This window comes from Sus scrofa, chromosome 10, assembly GCF_000003025.6.
Source record: "Sus scrofa isolate TJ Tabasco breed Duroc chromosome 10, Sscrofa11.1, whole genome shotgun sequence".
In the NCBI taxonomy this organism is placed as follows: Eukaryota; Metazoa; Chordata; class Mammalia; order Artiodactyla; family Suidae; genus Sus; species Sus scrofa.
Window position 1 is genome coordinate 31,070,921 of NC_010452.4, and position 17,873 is coordinate 31,088,793.

Consider the following 17,873-nt stretch of genomic DNA (forward strand, 5'->3'; position numbering starts at 1 on the left):
TGAAAGAAAATCATTTATTTCAGGGGCGTAAATATTCTTAACCTCTACACGTACTACCACAAAATAATGGGGATGGAGAAGCTATGTAAACCCCAAATCAGGAGTTCCCGTTGTGGCTCAGTGGAAAAGAATATGACTAGCATCCATGAGGATGTGAGTTCAATCCCTGGCCTCGCTCAGTGGGTTAAGGATCCGGCATTGCCATGAGCAGGTCACAGATGTGGCTCGGATCTGGTGTTGCTCTGGCTGTGGTATAGGCAAGTAGCTGCAGCTCCAATTCAGCCCCTTGCCTAGGAAACTCCACATGCCAAAGGTATGACCCTAAAGACCCCTGCCCCCCCAAAAAAAGAAAGAAAAGAAAAAAGGCATAGATGAAGCATTTGTGGCAAAATCTTGATAACTCTTGAGTCTGAGTGATGGAGGTTCATTATATTATTTACCTACTTTTTATATGTTGGCAATTTTTCATAGTAGTAGAAAAAAAAAAAGAATTTAGACACAGATTATGGGTAGTAGTAGGAAGCCAAAGTGTAATAAGAGGCCAAAGAACCACTCCAAACATTCTTTTAAACTGCAGTTTGATGCCAAGCAAAGGTAAACTGCAAATTCAGAAGCTCAGAAATGTCACACTAAAACATAAAAGATGAGCCAGGGAGAAGAATTGAATGGCACCAGATGGGGACAGTAATTAAGAAACTAATTATTAAGGCCAAGTGGCAAGTTATGTTTGATGCGGATGGGAGGGAACAGCTGGGTTTTTAATGCTCTGCCTTAAATAGTTATACTGCTCAGCTTTTTAAGAATAGGGTAGTTTTGGACATTCCACAGTGTTGCAGTGGGTTAAGGATCCGGTGTTGCCATAGCTGTGGTGTAGGTTGCAGCTACAGCTCAGATTTGATCCCTAACCTGGGAACTTCCATATGCCACAGGTGCAGCAAAAAGAAAAAAAAAAAAGAAAAAAGAAAAAGAAAAAGGCTGTTTTATGTTTTCAACATTTTACTTAGTTTTAAAATGTAATTTATGGAGTTCCTGTCGTGGCTCAGTGGTTAACAAATCCAACTAGGAACCATGAGGTTTCGGGTTCAATCCCTGGCCTTGCTCAGTGGGTTGAGGATCCGACATTGCCGTAAGCTGTGGTGTAGGTCGAAGAGGCATCTCGGATCCAACATTGCTATGGCTGTGGTATAGGCTAGTGGCTACACCTCCGATTAAACCCCTAGCCTGGAAACCTCCATATGCCATGGGTGCGGCCCTAGAAAAGACAAAAAGGCAAAAAAAAAAAAAAGTAATTTATAACTTATTACTATTATTATTATTATTATGAAGGTAATGATGCCAAGTCTGTAAGCAAACAGTATTCTCTGAAAGTAACAAAACTTGAACATGAAGCAGAACAGGCGAAAGTGGAATTAACTGAAACACAAAAGCGGCTGCAGGAACTGGAAAACAAAGATCTTTCTGATGTTGCTTTGAAGGTAAAATTGCAGAAGGAGTTCCGCAAAAAGATGGATGCCGCCAAGCTAAGAGTCCAGGTAATTTAAAAAATGTAATTGAGAAAACTTATTTAAGGCTTCCAGCTTTTGAAGATTCGTGTACCTAGTTAGGAAAGAAAAAGGGTTCAGTTTTTACTAGTAGGAGGAACTGGATAGCAAGTTTTCTTTTCCGGTGTACTGGTGGGTTTAGATAATTTTAGTCTAGGTAGTATATTTCTTCATTCAAGAAGTGTATTATTTCCAGAGTTTCCATCATGGCTCAGTGGAAACGAATCTGAGAAAAAAAGACCAAAAAAAAAAAAAAGTATATTATTTTCATCTTTTCCTCAAAAACCACATGGTGGGAGTTCCCATCGTGGTGCGGCGGAAACAAATCCAGCTATTATCCAAGAGGATGTGGGTTCAACCCCTGGCCTCGCTCAGTGGGTCAGGGATCCGGCAATTGCCGTGAGCTGTGGTGTAGGTTGCAGACACGACTTGGATCCTGCTTTGCTGTGGCTGTGGTGTAGGCCGGCATCTACAGCTCCAATTTAACCCCTAGCCTGGGAACTTCCATATGCGGCGGGTGTGACCCTAAAACGCAAAACAGACAAACAAAAACCACATGGTAAGAAATAAAAACAACCACAGAAGTAATGTCCTTTTCTGAAGGATAGAAGATTAACTAGTGATTAAATAATGCATATAAATTATCTTGTTTGTATATAGCACTTTGTTGACACTCAGCAAATGATAACTGTTTCAGAGTTTTCTGAAATCATAACTGGTTTAAGAAAGGTTAATAACTTTGAGTAGTACATCTTATTCTTAATTTCCTAAATGCTAGACTTTGCTATAACCTCAGATACAGCTATCTTAAAAAAATTCTATTCTAGGAGTTCCTGTTGTGGCTTGATGGGTTAAGAATCTGGTGTTGCCATAGCTGTGGTATAAGCCACAGCTGCAGCTCTGATATAACCCCTAGCCTGGGAACTTCCATGTATCACAGGTACGGCTGAAAAAAAAAATTATATTCTCTGAGAAATATTCCATTACAGAGACATTTTGTTTCTGAAGCCGTTCCCAGGTGCTTTTGGTATGGGCGGAGTGCTTTTTTAGTCTGCTTATAAGAATTTGCTGGAGTGCCTTTCCTTTTTTTTTTTTTTTTTTGGGCCACACCTGTGGCATATGGAAGTCCCAGGGTAGAGGTCGAATTGGAGCTGCAGCTGCTGGCCTACACCACAGCCACAGCCTCAGCCACACCAAATCTGAGCCGCATCTTCACCCTGCACTGCAGCTTGCAGCAACACCAGATCTTCACCCCACTGAGCAAGGCCAGGGGTCAAACTGGCATCCTCATGGGTATTAGTCTGGTTCTTAACCTGCTGACCACAACAGGGATTCCTAGTATGTAATTGTTGATTGTAATCTCTTATGATCCTTTGTATTTCTGTGGTATCATTTGTGACTTCTCTTTCATTTCTGATTTTATTTATTTGAGCCCTTTTTTTTTTCATGATGAATCTGGCTAAATTGTCCAATTTTATTTATCTTTTCAAAGAACTAGTTCTTAGTATCATTGACCTTTTCTAGTATTTTTTAGTCTCTGTTTAATTTATTTTTGGTCTGATCTTTACTCTTTCCTTCCTTCTACTAATTTTAGGTAAGCTTTACTTGTTCTTTTTTTAGTGCCTTTAGGCAGAATATTAGGTTGTTTGATCTTTCTTGTTTCTGAGGTAAGCCTGTATCACTATGCCCTTCCCTCTTAAAACTGCATTTGCTGTGTCCCATAGAGTTTGGACAGTTATGGTTCCATTTTCATTTGTCTCAAGGTACTTTTAATTCTCTTTTTGATTTCTTTGTTGATCCATTGGTTGTTTAGTAGCATGTTGTTTAGTCTTTAAATGTTTATTTTTTTTTCCAGTTTTCTTGAAATAGCTATAATTATTAGAGACTAAAGATTAAATGAAATATTGTTTTAAAACATTTTATTACGGAGTTCCCGTCATGGTTCAGTGGTTAACGAATCCGACTAGGAACCATGAGGTTGCGGGTTTGATCCCTGGCCTTGCTCAGTGGGTTAGGGATCCAGTGTTGCCGTGAGCTGTTGTGTAGGTTACAGACGCAGCTTGAATCCCGAGTTGCCACGTTGCTGTGGCTCTGGCGTAGGCCGGCGGCTACAGCTCTGATTGGACCCCTAGCCTGGGAACCTCAGTATGCTGCGGTGCAGGCCAAGAAATGGCAAAAAGACAATAAATAAATAAATAAATAAATAAAACATTTTATTGCCATATAGTTGATTCGCAATGTTTGTGTTAGTTTCAGATGTACAGCAAAGTGAATCAGTTATACATATACGTATACCCATTCTTTTTTCCCATGTAGGATTTAATAGAACATTGAGTAGTCCACCTTGTGTTATATATACAGTAGATCCTTTTTCTTTTTTTTTTCTTTTTAGGGCCACACCTGAAGCATATGGAAGTTCCCAGGCTAGGAGTCGAATCGGAGCTACAGCTGTGAGCCTATGCCACAGCCACCTCAACATGGGATCCAAGCTGCATCTGCAACCTACACCACAGCTCACAGCAATGCCAGATCACTGACCCACTGAGTGAGGCCTGGAAACGAACCTGCATCCTCATGGATACTAGTCAGATTCGTTTCTGCTGCACCACAATGGGAACTCCCTACAGTAGGTCCTTGTTAGTTTTCTATTTTATATATAGTAGTGTGTATGTGTTAATCCCATCCTCCCAATTTATCCCTCCCCCCAAATGGTGTCCTCCTTGGTAACCATAAGTTTAATTTTGAAATCTGTTTGTTTCTATTTTATAAATAAGTTCTTTTATATCATTTTTATTAGATTCCACATATAAGTGATATGATATTTGTCTTTCTCTGACTTAGATAATTTCTAATGTCCATCCATGTTGCTGCTGATGGCATTATTTCATTCTTTTTTATAGCTGAGTATTATTCCATTGTATATGTGTACCACATCTTCTTTATCCATTCTTCTGTCGATGGACATTTAGGCTGCTCCCATGTCTTGGCTATTGTGAATAGTGCTGCATCAAACATTGGGGTGCATATATCTTTTCAAATTACAGTTTTCTCCAGATATATGCCCAGGAATGGGATTGCTGGATCATATGGCGGTTCTGTATTTAGTTTTTTAAGAAACCTTGCACCAGTTTACATTTCCCACCGACAGTATAAGAGTAAGTGAAAGATTAATAGGGTTTGTGAATCATCATGTTCTTTTTGTTTTCCGTTTTTCTTGATGCATATCTTTTTCTGCTGAGGATACTGATAAGGAAAAGAAAGAATTTAAGTTCAAAAGAAGCATCTCATAGGCAGAGGATTGAAACACGTTTCCCATGTAGTTTTAGAAATTTCTTTGCCTTTATGATATCCACGTACAACTGATGGCGACCCTAAAGATGATGAGGATGGTGGTGGTAATGAGAAGGAGGGTGGTAGTTGAGTGTCTACAAAGTACTATATACACACCAGGTGTCTTATATGTATTATTTAGTCATTATTTAACCGTTTGAAGTGGTATTTTTACATTCTTACGAATGAGATAGGTAGTTTATGAATATAAAATAACTCATTCAGAGTCACATAATTGTGATGATAATGGTTCTCAGTACTCTCACATCTCATACCATTTTAAAATACTAGTGATTTTATTGATATAATGAAGTTACTTCAGTTTTTAAAACTTAAAAGTTTGTTTTAATTAAAAAATTTGAAATTCTCTGTAGTCTTTGTCTTCAGATATAGTTATATGCTTCATTAGTATCTTAATGCTAACAGAGGTTGCATGTTTGAACATCTGTGGAGTAAGTGCAAAAGGCAATGACAACCTATCTCACTTTTAAACAAGATTGTCAGTACTTATACTGATATTTTCAATATTATGTGGAGACACTAAAATGCTCGTATTAACATTTTTGCTTCAGTAAAGCAATTACTCTCAAAAGTAAGTGCAAAGCCAGGGAGGGTGCAGATCCAGGCATGGGAAGCTTCAGAGTCCTATGGCCTCCAAGCTTAGTAGTACTCAAAGTAGTCCATCTGCAGATTGTGCATTATTGACCTGCAGTGAGATAAAGGTAAATGGGAGCACAGCTTCCCTTATCTTAAAAGTCTTGCATGAAATTATCACCAACTAATATAGTAGTGTGCTTCATGGTGCCGGCTGACGACAGTCTGTGGTTGGTACTGTCCGCACACTACACATTGAGTAGCACTCTAAGCTACACTATCTTGTGAATACTTAGTTTAATTAAAACAAACTGTGTTTATGTCAACAATATATTACCAGAATAAAGGAAATAATTAAATTTAGCCTGCAAAGTTACAAAGGACCTCACCTTAACCTTTTTGTCGTGTAAGAGATACTTAGTGCAATGCTAAAGTACATAATACAAATCTAATATATGTTTATTTGATCAGGATTAAATCGATGCCCTCTGGTATTTTGTATTAATAGAGTCAACTCTTCACAAATGTTCACAAGTTTTTAATGCTATCTATGGATAACTTGAGCTAGAGAGGAAAAGCTTTTTTTAAAGATCATTAAAATGGTAATTACAGTGGTTGGTCACTTTTAGGGAAAATGGGATCATTTCAGATCATCTTAATTCAGGGGTTAATGACTTAGGCTACAGCTGGATATTAAAGATGAGCACAGTGGAATATTATGCAGCCATATAGAAAGATCAAATCTATGTGAGAAGACCTCTCTCTTAGATAAGTTAAATAGAAAAAAAGAGAAGTGGGAAATAGTCTACCTAGAATATATGTAAAATTATTTTCATGCTTGTAAATTATTTCTTGGAGTTCCTGTCATGGCGCAGTGGTTAACAAATCTGACTAGGAACCACAAGGTTGCGGGTTCGATCCCCGTCCTTGCTCAGTGGGTTAACGATCCGGTGTTGCCATGAGCTGTGGTGTAGGTCTCAGATGCGGCTCGGATCCTGCATTGCTGTGGCTCTGGAGTAGGCTGGCAGCTACAGCTCCGATTTGACCCCTAGCCTGGGAACCTCCAGATGCTGCAGAAGCAGCCCAAGAAATGGCAAAAAGACAAATAAATAAATGATTTCTCAAAGAATATTTAAGAAATTGATAATTTTTGTTTCAGGAAGCAGCACAAGTTGGTTAGGGGTCTGAGATAAGGGTCTTTTAAAATTTAAGTTCAGCTTTATATTGTTTTTTACCATATACATAAAATGTTTTTTAAATTAAAACAGTAAAAAAGCAATGATGTCAATTTTGTTCTATTTGGCTTTCAGCATCAGGAGATCTTAGCACACTCTGGTGAAAATCATGATAGTTGCCCAGTTGTAAAAGTAAAAATGTAGAAAACACTTATGAAACAATCAAGAATAAATTAAAATTTAGGCAAAATGCTTACCTATGTCATTAAATGAAAAGCTCAAGTTTACTTGGGGGATATGAGAAATGAAATTTTTTCATTTTGAAATATTCCGTATGATCCTAGGTCTTACAGAAGAAGCAACAAAACAGTAAGAAATTGGCATCACTGTCGATCCAAAATGAGAAACGTGCTAATGAACTAGAGCAGAATGTAGATCACATGAAATATCAAAAGGTACAGCTACAAAAAAGACTTCGAGAAGAAAACGAGAAAAGGAAGCAACTGGATGCAGAAATTAAGCGGGATCAACAAAAAATCAAAGTAATATTGTCATACTTTCCTGCTAAGCATAATATGAAATGTTCAACGGCTCAGAGCTAACGAAACCAAGGTCTTGATTCATTTGGCTTGTGAGGTATCTAACCTTGGCCTGCCCTTGGCTGCTGTCCTCATTCACTTTAAAGCTTTGTTGATCTACATAGTAAAAGCTATTTATTGAATTCTGAGTACTGTCTTGAAGGCTTTGACTTCACAAAAGAAAGTTCAGTGATAATTTCTCTACTAGGACCTTAACTTCAGTTGAGGCTGTCAAAAACATAAAAACTGACTTTCTAAAAAATATCTAACATTTGAATATAGGATTTCCCATTTTCAAAGTGCTTTGACATGCATCGCCCATGTGGCAGCATAGAAAAAAGTACAAGGTACAAAGGTGTCATTACATTCATAGTGAGCAGAAGAGTGATCAGACTTGTAGGCCCAGCAGTTCTGTTGAATGGATTGGTCTGGGGAGGAACTAGTGGTTGTCAGCCCGGGCTCTGGAGCAAGGCTAACAGGTATTCAAACCCCAGCTCTCTCAATTCCTGGCTAGATCATTTGTTGAGAAAATCACTTACCCTCTCTCTTTCTGTTTATTCTTATCTAAAATGGCCTTAGTCATTCTTGCCTCAACAGACCTCTTTTGAAGAAGGGGAGGATGATAATGATCATAATAACAGTAATAACAAACACTTAGCACTATGTACCAGGCTCTGTTCTATAGAAGTGTCAAGCTGAACCCAAGGCTTGGTACATAATTGGAGATTTCCAACTTTGGAATAGAATATGTTCTCAGATCCTTAGAAAAATGACAGAATTTAGTGATAGAAGGGAACTGAAAGAGCATTTAAGCCAAGTTACTGATTCTTTTTTTAAAAAACAGCTTTATTGAGATATACCTCACATTCTATACAGTAATATATGTAATACATATTAAAAAACCCAGCTTTATTGAGATATACCTCACATTCCATACATATCCATGTAAAGTATACAATTCGATGGGTTTGGTATATTATTGATTTTTGTAAATTGTAAAATATAGCATGAAATTTACCAGTTTAACCTTGTTTAATATTAGAGTTCCTTAATTATATTCACAGTGCTGTACAACCATCACCACTATCTATTTTTAAAGCTTTTTCATCACCCTTAACAGTCACTTGGTAACCATTAAGCAATAACTCCTTTTTCCCTCTTCTCCCAACCCCTGGTAACCTTCAATCTAGTTCTGTCTCTGTGAACTTGCCTATTAGGATATTTTATAAAAGTGAAATCCTACAATATTTGTCCTGTGTCTGCTTATTTCATTTAGCACGATATTTTTTTTTAAGGTTCACCCATGTTGTAATACGTACAAGAGCTTCATTCCTTTTTATGGCTGAATAATATTCCTTTGCATGCATATATAACATTTTGTTTATGCATCTATCTGATAGACAGTTGGGTTGTTCCACCTATGGTGAATAATGCTGTGACAAACATTGGTATACAAGTAACTATTCAAGTCCTTGCTTTCAAATACCTATGAGTGGAATTGCTGGGTCATATGGTAGTTCTATGCTTAGCTTTTTGAGGAACCACCGTTTTCAACAATGGCAGCACCATTTTAGATTCCCACCAGGAATATATGAGGGGTCTAATTTCTCTACATCTTCACCAACACTTGTTCTTTTCTTTTCTTTTTTATTATAGTCATCCAAGTACAGGTGAAGTGGAATCTCTTTGTGGTTTTGATTTGCATTTCCCTAATGAGTAATGATACTGAGCATCTTTTCATGTACTTACTGGCCATTTGTATATATTCTTTGGAAGAAATGTCTTTTCAAGTTCTTTGTTTTTAATTGGGTTATCTTTTTGTTGTTGAGTGGTGTGAATTCATTATGTATTCTGGACTTTGAACTTTATTAGAATCATGACTTCCATATATATTTTCCCATTCTGTAGAATATGTTTATATTTTCTTTATAGTATTCTTTGATGCACCAAAGTTTTAGATTTTTATGAAGTTCCCATTTATCTTTTTTTCCTTTTATTGCTTATGCTTTTAGTGTCATATCTAAGACTCTGTTGCCAAATCTAAAGTTGTGAAGATTTACCCCTATGTTTTCTTCTTGAGCTTTATGGTTTTAGCTCTTATATTTAGGTCACTGATCCATTTTGAGTTAACTTTTGTATATGGTATGAGGTAGGGGTCCGTCCTTATTCTTTTGCATTGTGGAAATCCAGTTGTTCCAGCGTTACCTATTGAAAAGATCATTCTTTTCCCATTGAGTGGACTTGGTGCCCTTGTCAAAAATCAACTGGCTGTAGATTTATGGATTTACTTCTAAAATCTTGATTCTATTCCATTTGTCTGTATGTCTATCCTGTGCCAATTCACACTATTTTGATTGCAATAGCTTTGCAATAGATTTTGACATTGGGAAGTAAGTCCTCCAATTAATCCATAAATCTACTTTTTCAGGATTGTTTTGGCTATTCAATTCCTTATGAATTTAAAGATCAGCTTTTCCATTTCAGCAAATTTGCCATTAGAATTTTGATATGGATTGTGTTGATTCTGTAGATCTCACAGGGTGATGTAGATGTGATGACAATATTAAATACGTCTTCCTGTCCATGAGCACAGGATGTTCATTTATTTACATCTTCTTTAATTTCTTTTAGAATGTTTTATAATCTTCAGTGTGGTGTCTTTTACTTCCTTGGTTCAATTTATTCCCAGATTTTTTTATTTTTTTTGGCATGTGCGAGTTCCCAGGGCAGGGATCAAACCTAAGCCCAGAAGCAACCCAAGCTGCTTCAGTGACAACACTGAATCCTTAACCTGTGCATCACAAGAGAACTCCTGTTCCCAGATAATTTATTCTTTTAGATGTTATTGTAAATATAATTGCTTTTTAATTTCCTTGAGTTAACTCATTCCTGATGGTAATAATTATTATTATAGTAGTAAATAACATTTTTTATTTATCTTCAGTCAGTACTATGCTAAGCAATTATGTGCTTTATCTCATCTATTTCTCTTTTTCTCTGCCTATGTTTTCATTTTTCCTTTTCCCCTAGATTCTTTTTTTAAATATCTCAGATTTTTCTCATCCTAAAATTATTCTTCTTCAAGTTTATACTTCTCCCTTGCTTTCTGCTCCCCTTTATGACCAGACTTCTTGGAAAAGTTTACTATATTTGATTCTGTTGCCTTTTCTTTCATTTGTTCTCTTACTCTCTCCAGTCTGGCCTCTGGGTCTTGGCTGTACCATACACTTCAGGGCTCTTGAGAAGTTCACTAGTGCTCTGTCACTCTAGTCCCTGACACCTCAGCTGCATCTAGCATAGTTCACCACTGCCTAATCTTGAATTATTTCCCCTTTGCAATTTTTCCCCCCTTTGCCTTTGTGAGATTGCACTCACCTTGTTTTTTCTTCTCTGATTGCTTGTTCTTTATCTTTGCTAGATTATCCTACATTATCGTTTCTTTACCACTGGGAATTACTCAAGGCTCTAGCCTGTGCCCTTATCTTCTGTATTTGTCCTGAGTGACCTTTGACCTCATCTTTTTCCATGGCTGCAGTTTAATTCTGACAATTCCTAGATGTAATCCTTTAATACCAGATTTGCCCTTTGAGCTCTGGATTCATGTATCCAACTGTTGACATCTTCATTAGGCTGTCTTACAGATGAATTCAAAATCTTCCTTTCTTATCTTCCCACTATTCCTCCTCCCTGCTCCCTTCATTGGGGAGAAAATATGGTTTTCCAAAGCACCTTACAATACATTTCAGCCCATTCACTTGGATAAGCTAGACATATAGCAGTCATCCTTGACGCTGTCCTCTTCCTCATTGCCCATATCCAGTGAACCACTAAGTCCCATAGATTGTGTCTTCTAAATGTCTTGAATCTGTTCAATTTTCATTTCATTGCCAACACCCTTCCTCCAATATAAATATCAGGCCTGTCAGTCTTATGATCTTTGGATATCAGCTTCTCATCTCTCTTGTGCTCTGGCTCAAACCAGCAAGACATAGCACTCTCTAAATCTATGTTTAGCGAAAAGAAAAAAACTTTTGAGCAGAGTGCCTAGTCTGCTGAAATGCAACTCTGCCAGTAACTTAAACTTTTTACATTCTTATTCAGGGAAATTTTGTTCCTTCTAGCCATATCTCTCATTCCAGGGAAATGATCCATTTATGGGGGAGATGAATATTCCAGAAAAGGAACAGTCTGCTCCAAAGATATACTGAAGTGTGTCTACTACTTCATGCAAAAACAGAAAACCTACTCAGAGTCCTAAAAGACATCTTGTCTTCTGTTTGAAGCTTACTCTAATCTGTTTTTCACTTGGCTAAACCAGACCATTTCCAGGGAATACTATGACTTCTACATGGGTTCTCCTTAGAACAGCAGTTCTTAATGGAAGCCCATGGATGAGCTATAAAGAAAAGGTATGGGCACCCCTGGAATTGTGGAAACTGGGATCTTGGGCTTTTTACTTCTCTAAGCACCAATTTCCTCATCTATAAAATGGGGTTTATGATGGTATCTGTTTCATAGGATTATTGTGAGGATTAAATGGGATAATTAAGTAGATGTAAAAAGGCTAGCGCAATACCTGGTAGGTAGTTATTTTACTATCATAACAGGGATTACAACATATGTCTAAAGAAACATGCAGAAGATGGGATTAGTCCAACTACATTATACTTTTAAAGCATTTGTAGAAGAATCAGAATAGTAGAGAGTCAGCCCCAAGTGTAAGGTGCTTTTATTTCAGCATCTTGAAGTTGCTGTGACTGTGAGAGGGGCTAAATTACAACTGTGAATCAGAGCTAGGAAAGCATGAAAAATTAATGGGTAGTACATATAACAGGGTCCAAATTTGCTCATAATACAACTCAGGTGGGCAGAGAAAATTTATTTAGTCTATAGCAGACCTGTGTTCTTTTTTTTTTTTTTTTTTTTTTGGTCCTTTTGCCATTTCTTTGGGCCGCTCCCGCGACATATGGAGGTTCCCAGGCTAGGGGTCGAATCGGAACTGTAGCCGCCAGCCTATGCAGAGCCACAGCAACGCGGGATCCGAGCCGCGTCTGCAACCTACACCACAGCTCACGGCAACGCCGGATCCTTAACCCACTGAGCAAGGGCAGGGAGCGAACCCGCAACCTCGTGGTTCCTAGTCGGATTCGTTAACCACTGCGCCACGACGGGAACTCCTTTTTTTTTTTTTTTTTTTTTTTTTTTTTGTCTTTTTTAGGGCCACACCCATAGCATATGGTTACCAGGCTAGGGGTTGAATTGGAGCTATAGCTGCTGGCCTACTCCACAGCCACAGCAATGCCAGATCCGAGCTACATCTGCAAACTACACCACAGCTCACGGCAACACCGGATTCTTAACGCACTGAGTAAGGCCAGGAATTGAACCTGCGTCCTCATAGATGCTAGTCAGATTTGTTTCCACTGAGCCACAACAGGAACTCTTACGCCTGTGTTCTTTATGAAAGAGCTTCCACCCTGTCCTGCCCAAACCATGTCATGATAATTGCTGGGACTATGGTAGGAGCTAACTAGATATCCAGTCTTATTCTGGTAGCTTAAACATTTCCTTCAGATATTTCTCAGTCTTCTTGAATAAGAATATTCAATCTCTTGGCCTCTTTTTCCCTGTGCTTCTCTAAGATAGAGTCTGGTATATGTGGTTTTCGGGTGTGTAGCTTTATTGCATTATATAGAGTTGAGGGGGAAGGGAAATCCTGAGTTTCAGTTGGTCCTTGGATGTGACTGGCTGGAATCTGCCCTCCCTTGTCCACTTTTCCCCCTGGCCCCTGATATGAAGCTGCTGTAGTTCATCATCTGGTTTCACTTTCAGCTTAGGGAATGGAGGTTCTTTGGCTTCATCTCATCTCCTAACGGTGTTTTAAATTCCTGTTGAGACTACTAGGTCTTCCATCTAGCATGGTAGCCCAGTGGCCTGTCCTCACCTTCAGTTTGGGGATTAATTCCCCATGATAACTGACCTCTGTTGGTTCTCAATTCAGGATCCTTGTCACCGAGGCCAAGGAGTCCCCACAGTCTCTCTCTTTTTCTCCTGATCGTACTTCTGTCTTCTTTCAGCAAGGCTGGGCAGACCCTCGTGCGTGTGGGGGGCCTCTCTGCTGCAGTGCTCCTTCGCTCCCTCTGCCCTCAGTGATACCTTTACTTATCATCCCCTTTTGGGGCCACAACTCAGAGGGGGGGAGATCAGGACACACCTCTTTCTCCTTGCTGCCATTCTCAGGGCTGGCAGATGGCAGGCTTCCGTTTTACTTCTTTTTTATCAGTACTTCCAAAATGACTAATGGAAAAGGTACAGTTTTCATGTTATTATTAATTTGTCAGACAGCCCAATACTTTTGTAAAACAAGAACTAGTAGAAAAATGAAATAAAAAATTAAAGTGGACAATAAAAATCCATCTTTTATTAGATTAAACAGACATTAAATTATTCTGTTAATTTTTATAAAAGGTTCTAAATGCTAACTTTCCATTTCTATACTTATCCGTCATGGACCAGTAAGAAATAGCCGTGCGGACCAGGCCTTTTTGAATTCATGGCCTCCTTCCTGATTCCTGCTAAGCTTTGTGGTGGACAGTAACATCATCTCTAAACCCCAGTAGGACACATGGGCCCTCTTGACTCTTAAGATGTGGATGGAAACTACAGGAATTTGGAAATACTCTTCAGAGGACCATGATCTGTCTTGAAAGACTATGCTCATGCTGCAAAATCTGGTTTTTGAATGCTGGAAACTGAATATTCCTTTTCTTTTTACATTTCTCCTGTCATAAATTCTCATATCCCCATTGCAGGTGGGTGCCTTGGGCCAACTAACTAAAGGTAATGAACTCAGAAAGGCAGAAGAGAAAAGCAGATTTATAATTTTCATACTCTTACCCCATTATGCTAATTTGTAACACTGGCAAAGAATGAAAAAAAAATACCTAGTTTGTCTAGTAAATCCTGTTTTGTTTTTTTTTCTGCGAGATTGTATAGCTTGAATGAGGAGCTAACATTATTTTCTTCTTAAGTAGCCCCAGCCTTCACCTACTCCCCCCCTTTTTTTTAACAGAAAGTAAATGTTAAAATGCTTATCTGTATAGGTATTTAATGATGGCCATGTAGTAAAAGCAATAAGGTATCTTCAACTTCTGTTTTCTACAGGAACTGCAGCTAAAAACAGAACAGGAAGAAGGTCAACAACTGAAAGCCGAGGACTCTGATGCATTTAAGATGAAAAGGAGAAAAGGTTCGTTTGGCAGCATAGACCAGCTCCAGGTTTGTTGATTCTATTTAGTGTTTCCTGGTTTCTCTTCAATTTGATTTAAGTAGAGGAAAAAAGTGGTGGATTCTAAATAAAACCTTCATAAACATTAGACTTTGCCACTCAAGTGAAAAATTTCTAATATTTCTTCAAAAATTGTTCTGTTATTAAAAAATAATTTCTTATTCAAAATGTGCTGTATTCTTATTTTAGTTGAACTGGGTTTATTTGAATGTTGTTGAATGTATACCTGAAAACTAGATTTATTCCCATGTCAAGACTGGTTTATTCCTCTGGAAACAGGTATCTTCCTAAAGATAAGAGCTTTTTATCCAAACATAACTAAATTATATATGTATCATATATTTAAAAGCTATTGTTTTAGTGCCACATTTAAAAAATGAAATCCATAAATTAATATCAAAGTTCAAAAAAACAAATTTTTTTGTATATTTGAAATGGCAGTTCTAAAAACTTAAAATTATTGTACTTACAACTGTAGTTACACTCAAATGTAAATACATCACCTTAATTCTGAAAAATATATTTGCTCTCTCTTCATATAGAGAGTTCCCACGCTAGGGGTCGATTCAGAGCTGCAGCTGCTGGCCTACACCACAGCCACAGCAACACCAGGTCTGAGCTGCATTGGCAACCTATACCATAGCTCATGGCAACACCAGATCTTTAACCCACTGAGCGAGGCCAAAGATCAAACTTGCATCCTTATGGATACTAGTTGGGTTTGTTACTGTTGAGCCATGATGGGAACTCCCAAATCTTATGTATTTTAATAGCAGAATTTGGGACCGAATGTATTCCCAGTTATTTTACCAGTGTATTTTAGAAATTGATTAAAGATCTCCCTCTCTGACATGCTTGGTAATAATATTTCTGGGGTGGAAAGGGCATGTGGAGGAGCAGGAGAGGTAGGAATGCATAGAATAGTGAGACCTGTTTTTCAAAACGTTAAAGATCTAAATTTTTATTTATTTATTTATTTAGGCCATACCCATGGCATATGGAAGATCCTGGGCCAGGGACTGAACCTGTGCCACAGCAGTGACCCAAGCTGCTGCAGTGACAACACCAGATCCTTAACCTGCTATGCCACAGAGAACACCAAGGCTCTGATTTTTTTTTTTTTTTTGTCTTTTTAGGGCCTCACTTGGGGCATATAGAGGTTCCCAGGCTAGGGGTCAAATCGGAGCTGTAGCTTCTGGCCTACACCACACACAGCCATAGAAATGCGAGATCCGAACCACATCTTGGACCTACACCACGGCTCATGGCACTGCCAGATCCTTAACCCACTGCAAGGCTCTAAATTTTAAATGAATACAATGATAAAGAGTCTCTCACAGCTTGCACTGGGTTAGAAATAATAATAATTAAAAAAAACTGTCATGCTTTTTAATGTTGTAAAACAACCATTTTCCATAATTTAACCCTAAACAAGATTGTAAGTTAATTAATGAGTATCCAAAGAGCTTATAATAGGAATTGATTTGATATGAAGCACCTTTATAGAAGAAAGTATTTAAAATTGGAATTGTGTAGTAGAAATATTTTCTATAGAAAGAGAAAAGACTAAAGAAATTTTCAGAAAACTTACAGTAAATTGCACAAATCATAACTTTTATTATATCAAATGGAGACACATCCATTCATTTATTACTGTTTCCTTAAAAAACCTGTATTATGTTAGCAGAGTCCTACCCACTATTCAGAGGACAGCTAAAATATTACCTACTCTATGAAGCGGGCACTGACCTTTCTTCCATTTCCCAGAGAGAACTGATCCCTCCCTCTGTTTTGGCTTACATGGTACCTAGGAGTTAGCTGTATGTAGCATTGGTTAGCAACAATCAACATTTTTCCTTTTGGAATGGCCCTTACAAAAGATGTTATTCGTCTTTCAAACCCCACTTAGAGTCAAGACATGTTTGTAGAATAGGTTTTACATTAATTGCTGGTCTACATATATGGAGTTTCTAAGATATAGCTGAATATAACAAAACTCAAGTATTTCTGTGGCTGCTCTGGGATATCCTTCCTGTTCCTAATAATTGCAGAGCTACTTCTTTGGAGTTCAGTGTTATTTGGATGTGCTATTGCTTATAGGACCATGTTATCTAGGTCTGAATGAAAGACTGCATAGCTCTGGACCTACTTTGCCTTGGCCACTTTGCTCTCTTTTCCTCATGCATATTCATTATCTTATTGGCTTAACATAGATCTCTAGGAACCATTTTTATGAAGTTTGAGAAGAACTGGAAAATAGTACTACATTAATTTGTTGTCTTATTACTTGTTGTTTAGGTATAGTAGCTTCATTGCTCTGTCCACAGTTTAGGTGGGCACTTGGTAGAGTTCATCTTGGACGGTCATTCCATTCACTTGTTTATTCTTATTTCTGAGTATCCTTAACTCAAGAGAATATTATTATGCTTGTTTTGGAAATCTTGCCAGCTCAATTTATTTTACTTTATAATTATTTGATATTGACAGGCTACAGTGGAGAGTGTATTTCCATGCTCTGTTATCTATGTTTTCCGCTGTGTGTATTCACTTATTCATTTCCTTGGTTAACTGATTGAATCAGGCATTCGTTCAGTCATTCATTTAACATAAGCTATTGAAAGCCAGCCATGGGCCAGGCAGTATAGTAGGCCTTGGGGTTAGAGAGGCAAAAAGCACAGTCCTTGCAATTAGTCAGGAGCTCAAGTAGGGTGTCCCTGTGGGACTGTCAAGCAACCCACAGTGTTCGTGTTGTGATGGAGGTATGCACCTCTTAATAGGTTTCCAGCATGTTCTCAGAACTAACTCTCAGTAAATATAAAGAAAATTGTCAGCCTAAAAAATCCAAGGCTCAAACATATTTGGGAAATACATTTTAATTTCTTATAAAACAACACAAGAAGATTGTTAAATTAGAACCACCTATTTCTTGACAATTTTATTTTTTATTTATTTTTATTTTTTTGTCTTTTTTGCCATGTCTTGGGCCGCTCCTGCGGCATATGGAGGTTCCCAGGCTAAGGGTCGAATCGGAGCTGTAGCCACTGGCCTACACCAGAGCCACAGCAACGCGGGATCCAAGCTGCGTCTGTGACCTACATCACAGCTCACGGCAACACCAGATCCTTAACCCACTGAGCAAGGCCAGGGATCGAACCTGCAACCTCATGGTTCCTAGTTGGATTCGTTAACCACTGAGCCACGACAGGAACTCCCTATTTCTTGACAATTTTAGACAAACACTATTTTGTTATTCTCATTGTTCATTTAAGGTGTTCTGGATAGTTTTTAAATGTTCATTTAAGGTGTTTTACTTGATCTGAAATTATGTTATTACCATGTAAATTGTATGTCAGAAGGAAAACAAATT

General features: G+C 38.0%; 1 protein-coding gene across 5 annotated transcripts in view; it reads left to right on the plus strand.

Moving 5' to 3' along the window:
- Positions 1-17,873, plus strand: part of KIF27 (kinesin family member 27) — a 91,768-nt gene that overhangs the window by 44,788 nt on the left and 29,107 nt on the right. For all 5 annotated transcript variants that reach the window (XM_021064656.1, XM_021064653.1, XM_021064655.1 and 2 more), the window contains exons 10-12: positions 1,327-1,532; positions 6,985-7,182; positions 14,383-14,496. In XM_021064656.1, coding sequence (XP_020920315.1) covers positions 1,327-1,532; positions 6,985-7,182; positions 14,383-14,496 — 518 coding nt within the window. The remainder of the gene's footprint in view (positions 1-1,326; positions 1,533-6,984; positions 7,183-14,382; positions 14,497-17,873) is intronic.